Source organism: Lipotes vexillifer, unplaced genomic scaffold (genome assembly GCF_000442215.2).
Source record: "Lipotes vexillifer unplaced genomic scaffold, Lipotes_vexillifer_v1.1 scaffold1691, whole genome shotgun sequence".
NCBI classification, from domain to species: Eukaryota; Metazoa; Chordata; class Mammalia; order Artiodactyla; family Lipotidae; genus Lipotes; species Lipotes vexillifer.
The window spans coordinates 717,152-723,724 of NW_006789046.1; the positions used below are offsets into that span (position 1 = coordinate 717,152).

A 6,573-nucleotide genomic window follows, 5' to 3' on the forward strand; every position below is an offset into this window, starting at 1 on the left:
TCCTGCTGATTAAAAAAAAAAAATTTTTTTTTGTAAATCAGAAGAGAAAAATGTTAGTGTTTCAGGTATATTCTTTATAAATAATGGTTAAAAATTGAAGTCGCATTTTTCTGAGTGAAACGGTGAGAGTTGAGAATTAGGGCAGTCCTCTTAGGATGTCCTCCCATGAGCTGATGTCTCTCAGACCTCTGCTTCATTTTCTAGAAACATTGGGTTGGGTGTTGGCAAGGGGAAGGGTGAGGTTTGGCTCTAAGTTTCGGTGACCCAAATGCTGAAAGACTGCAGAGGTTAGTTTCAGTAATAGGTCAGGACCTTCCTAATCTGTGCAGTAACCAAGTTGTTTCATTTACCACAGATAATTCGTGTTCAGTCCCCAGATGGGGTGAAGCGGATCACAGCAACAAAGAGAGAAACAGCTGCAACATTTTTGAAAAAGGTACTTGTGGCTTGGGTATTGACCTTTTTTCATCCTCTACTGTTATTCCCTTCCTGTTGTATACCTTTTCTCTTTTCCTCATTTCCTGAGTCCGCCCCCTCCCAAGTTCAGTCTCTTGTATTGCTTTTCTCTGTCATGATTGGTGGGACTGATACAGGATCAGACGTGTCACAGCTGACCACTGCTAACCATTGCAGGACCAGGGGCCCAAAGGTCAGTGTGAAAGGATTTCACAAGAGGAATATTTATGAGTGAAAAATCAGAGAATGAGAAACTTGAATTGTCCATCAAAGGGGAATTGCTAACATGTATAGAATGATCCCACTTTGTTCTTAAAAAATTAAAACCACATACACAAATTGTTGTGTGAGAATATGGTTTGAAAGAGCACAAGCCAGACCTAAAAGGGGCAACCCCAGGAGGGGAGGCCAAAGTAAGGAGAGTGGCTTTTGCTTTATACTTCGTACCAGAGGTAGGCAAAGCATGGCTCGTGGCTGGCTGCCTGTTTTCATTGGAACACAGCCACACTCATTGGTTTATGCACTGTCTGACTGCTTTTGAGCTCCAGCAGCAGAGCTGAGTAGTTGTGACAGACTGTATGGCCCTTTACAGAAAAAGTTTGCCAGCCTCTACTTTATACATTCTTTACTATTTGAATTTGTTGCAGGCAGCTATTACCTTTGTAATGATTAAAAATATCATTTTTCACTGCTCATAAACAAAAAAAATTGTCAGGTCACAGACTGTTAGAGCCAGAGGGAATCTTAGGTGTCATGTAGTCTGATCTTTTTATTTTCACAAAGGTGGAAACTGAAGTCCAGGGAATAAAGAGATTTGCTGAGGATCACACTGTGTTCTGTTAGGGAAGCCACAGCACTTACCTGGGAAGTTTGGCTTCTGAAAGGTAGTTGCTATCCTGATTCCAACAGTGCTGCTTAAGTGACCATATTTACAAGAATAAAAGGAAAAAATCAGGTGCAATAGACAGCAGAGAAGAGAATCTCTGTGTCTTTAAGGACTTTTTAATATCTTACTCTTTGCTTTTTTAGTAACAGCTGACCATTGTCAGCTCGCTCCTGGAGATGGTGCTGGGGTACACTAAATGCTTGATTCTTGAGAGATTGTCTGAGACAAAGATTAAGCATTATGTAGCTATTGCTTGGACAGTTCTGGGGATAAACATGAGATGTAAGAGGACTGCATACAGTTGTTTTTTACTTTTCTGAGTCTCTGTGATACAGAAATTTCTTAAACTTAAGTCTGTAGTAACCCGGGGACTTCCCTGGTGGTCCAGTGATTAAGCCTCCGCGCTTCCACTGCAGGGGGCACAGGTTACGGGTTTGATCCCTGGTTGGGGAACTAAGATCCCGCATGCTGTGCAGTGTGCCCAAAAAAAAAAACCTTAAAAAAAAAAAAAATCTAGTAGTCATGTAGAGATATAATTTTATTTTGTTTTTAACTTGAGACTTTTGTGCTTGGCATCAAATGTAGAGTTGTTGGACAGGTTAAATTCAGATGATTTCAGAGAAACCTAAAAAGTCAGGATTGTAGTTCTGACTTTTATTTGCTTCAGAAGTATTCCTAAAATCCTGGTGTTTCCTCTGGTAGTTAATTGTTGTCTTGCATAGGGAATATAGACACAATAGCTGTCATTGGATGTGGGTGGAGTCAGGGAGGTACAGTTTAGTGTTGACTGATTAATCGCTGAAGCCATCATCAACACGGTAGTCATTGTTTAGGAGAAATTTTCTTGGGAATACTCAAAAACAAACATATTTATTACTCTGAAGTAATGTTTCCCCTCAAGTGAAAATCGTTTTCTCTGATTATACAAATAATATGGATTAATTATAAAAGGCTCAAAAACAATACAGGAAAGTATAAAGAAGTAAGAATAACTCAAGATTTTATTAGCCAGAAATAACTGTTAATGTAACGTCTTTATGTGTACACACGTGCAGACACACAGACACACACACACATACCTCTTTGCATGTGCATGTACACATACTTTCACCAAAATGGGATCGTACTATACTACTGCTGTATTTTCATCAAATCTGACTGAGTTTAAGGAGAAACATTTACTTATTTATTTTTTAAAAAATTAATTAATTCATTTTTGGCTCTGTTGGGTCTTTGTTGCTGCGCGCGGGCTTTCTCTAGTTGCGGCGAGCAGGGGCTACTCTTTGTTGTGGTGCGCAGTCTTCTCATTGCTGTGGCTTCTCTTCTTGCAGAGCACGGGCTCTAGGTGCGTGGGCTTCAGTAGTTGTGGCTCGCGGGCTCTAGAGCGCAGGCTCAGTAGTTGTGGTGCACCGGCTTAGTTGCTCCGCGGCATGTGGGATCTTCCCGGACCAGGGCTCGAACCCGTGTCACCTGCGTTGGCAGACGGATTCTAAACCACTGCGCCACCAGGGAAGCCCAGGGAGAAACATTTATGTATCAGTAAGAAAGAGAAAAACGCTGTCACACCTACTTGTAGCATTTTATTTTATATGTAAAGTGCTTTTTTAGACTGATTTGGAAAATAATGTATTTTAATCATGTATTATGTATTTGTAAGGAGGAAAATCCAATTGAAATTAATTGGGTAGGCTCTCCCTATGAACTCATATTCAGAGTCCAGCCCTCCTGAACCTTTTTTTTGACTCAGCTGTCAACGTCATGCTTACTGAAGGGGTCACTGTCTGCCACCTCAGGAGGGTCAGTGTGCCAGCTGCCGACAGCTGTTCTGCAGGTGCTGGTGCTAGAGTGCTTATGAGCAGGGCTCAAAAACTGAGATCCCTGTTCCTTCCTTGATTGATCATTAAATGGATTGTTTGATAGAAATGTTGAGGAGTGACAGTTGTTTAGCTAACTGGGTGACAGGTTTGCATGAGCCCAGGCAGTGACCCGTATGTCAGCCCTGCTGCCCTGCAGGCAAGAGTTGTAAGCCTCTTGCTGTAAGATGCACCCGTTCTAGCGAAGTTCAAATCTCACCTTGTGATCATTTGTATCCTGCTTTTTTTCACTTGACAATAGGTTATGGACATAGTTCTATGTCAATAAATGTAGTTTTACATCTCTTTTTTTGTGTGGTAAGAAAAATAACAAAATTTGCCATGTAAACCATGTTTAAGTGTACAGTTCAGTAGCATTAAGTACATTCACAGTGCTGTGCAGCCGTCACCACCGTCCATCTCCAGAACTTTTCCATCTTCCCAAACTGAAATTCTGTCCCCATTAAACACTAACTCCCTCTCCCCCTCCCCCAGCCCTTGGTAATCACTCTACTTTCTATGTCTATGAATCTGACTCCAGGTATCTCACATAAGTGGACTCATACTGATTTCTTTTTTTTTAAGATTTTTTTGATGTGGACCATTTTCTTAAAGTCTTTATTGAATTTGTTACAGTACTGCTTTTGTGTTATGTTTTGGTTTTTTGGCTGAGAGGCATGCAGGATATTGGCCCCCCGACCAGGGATCGAACCCGCACCTCCTGCATTGAAGGCAAAGTCCTAACCACTGGACTGCTGGGAAGTCTCTTGATTTTTAATAATAAATAATTTATGCATTTGTGCCCTATAAGTGGGCTTTGAAATGGCCTTCCTGTCCCCTCACAGACTTGCCTGAAAAGTGTATGTTGACCACTGTGAACATTGTTGGCTCCAACTTGCTGTCCCTATACTTGACAGCCTTAATCCTGATTTAATATGTGGCATTATGCCTTCTAAGGAAATTGGTTTTGCAAGTGTGATGAGATAGCTTGCATTGAAAATCTCTCAGGATCTTGAGTTACTGGTTCCTTTGAGACCATCTAATGCTTCTCACTCAAGAATTCCTTCTTGGGCTTCCCTGGTGGCGCAGTGGTTAAGAATCTGCCTGCCAATGCAGGGGTCACAGGTTCGAGCCCTGGTCCGGGAACATCCCACATGCCGCTGAGCAACTAGGCCCGTGAGCCACAACTACTGAGCCTGCGCATCTGGAGCCTGTGCCCCGCAGCAAAAAGAGGCCGCAACAGTGAAAGGCCTGCGCACTGCAATGAAGAGTGGCCCTCGCTTGCCGCAACTAGAGAAAGCCCTCGCACAGAAACGAAGACCCAACACAGCCAAAAATAAATTAATTAATAAATTAATTTAAAAAAAATAGGAACAATCATTAAAAAAAAAAAAGAATTCCTTCTCTGTGAATCACCAGATTATAAACCCCTCCAGGACAAGTTCTTCTGGCTGTCTTGCTCTCTGGTGTCTTCCTTCACCTCCACGACCCAAGAGTTTACTTCTGCTGCTGTCACTCCCCTGAATTGGCCCTTACTGAGTCACCCCAGATCCTACCTCTATCTTTTTTTTTCTTTTTCTTTTTCTTTTGGCCATGCTGTGTAGCTTGTGGGATCTTAGTTCCCCAACCAGGGATTGAACCTGTGCCCTCGGCAGTGAAAGTGCTGGACCACCAGGGAATTCCCCTCAGTCCTGTCTTAACTGACCGCTCAGCAGCAAGTGACGTTTTCCCTTATAATACTTAAATTTTTTTTTTTAACTGTGAAATAAAATACTTGCTAAGAAATGCTTGAAAAATATGAACAGCCAAAATGATTGATGATGAAGCAAATACCCAGGTCTGGGTGGGGGGCAGTGCCAGTCTCCAGCAACCATAGGTCAGCCTTCCTACTCCCTCACCCTGTCACCCCTCTCCTGACTTGATGGGGGTTGCTCCCCCACTTTTCTGTGTTTTACCACACAGTATGCATTCCTAAACCCTAAATTTTAGTTTTGCCTATTTTGAACTTGAGATAACTGGAATCATGCCATGTATTCTTTTCTGTTACCTTCAATTATAAACATTTGTATTAATTTTACTCCATACCATGTTTCTGGTTTTATTACGTCAGGTGTGAAATAAAATTTTTAAGATTTTAATCATGCTTTTTTTTTTTTTTTTTGCGGTACATGGGCCTCCCACTGCCACAGCCCCTCCCATCGTGGAGCACAGGCTCCGGATGCGCAGGCCCAGCGGCCACGGCCCACGGGCCCAGTCGCCCCGCGGCACGCGGGACCCTCCCGAACTAGGGCACGAACCCGCATTCCCCGCATCGGCAGGCGGACTTCCAACCACTGCGCCAACCAGGGAAGCCCCTAATTGTGCTTTTATAAGACTCTGCTAAGAATTTTTTTTTAATGCCTGGTACCTTATGTTAGATTTTTGTATCTTTAGATAGAGAATTCACAGAGTTCATAGAAGTGGGTATTTTTACAGGAGCATCATATAAAACCTAATACATGTATTTCTTCATCTCCCGAAAGTGGGCTTTAACATATGTGAAGTAATGTTGTTGGTTATCGTATTTGAAAGTGCAGCTGAACCTCAGTCCTGGTATAAAGCACAGAGCTCAGTCAGGTGGTCACAGGGAAGTTCCCTCTGCCCACAGGGCTGCCCACATAGCACCCTGCTCCACTCTGGAGATTGCCTTACATCCCAGGAGTGCTGTGCTAACTCACACAGCCGACATTCCTGGTACAAGAGTTCTTTCTCATTCTTGGCAATAATTGCAGTGCTTTGTCTACAGAAAAACAGAATGGTTTTGCAGAATAGATAAAGTGCCACGATTTGTTAATTTTGGTTTATATCTGTTTCAGAAAAAAGAGCCATTATTTTTACCTTTTTTGCTCTTGGGAATACAAATTTCATGGTCTTAATTTCCTGGTGCTTTATTTATTAATGCCACTTTTACTTTGGAGAGAAAAAAATCACATGGTATCAAATACTTGTAATATATTTGATACAAAGTCTTAACTTAGTCTTAAAGGCCATTTCTTGTTAGCATTTTCAGAATTTCAGAATGACAAGGTGATTCAGAGTTACCGTTTTAAAAATTTATTTATTTATTTTTGGCTGCGTTGGGTCTTCATTGCTGTGCACGGGATTTCTCTTGTTGCAGTGAGCAGGGGCTACTCTGTTGTGGTGCGTGGGCTTCTCATTGTGGTGGCTTCTCTTGTTGCGGAGCACGGGCTCTAGGCGCGTGGGCTTTAGTAGTTGTGGCTCGTGGGCTCTAGAACGCAGGCCCAGTAGTTGTGGCGCATAGGCTTAGTTGTTCCGCAGCATGTGGGATCTTCCCGGACCAGGGCTCGAACCCGTGTCCCCTGCATTAGCAGGCGGATT

The 6,573-nt window shown here is 42.6% G+C and overlaps 1 protein-coding gene across 1 annotated transcript in view; it reads left to right on the forward strand.

The window, feature by feature from the left end:
- Positions 1–6,573, forward strand: part of NPLOC4 (NPL4 homolog, ubiquitin recognition factor) — a 54,740-nt gene that overhangs the window by 3,008 nt on the left and 45,159 nt on the right. Inside the window, exon 2 of the mRNA XM_007462326.1 lies at positions 356–436. Coding sequence (XP_007462388.1) covers positions 356–436 — 81 coding nt within the window. The remainder of the gene's footprint in view (positions 1–355; positions 437–6,573) is intronic.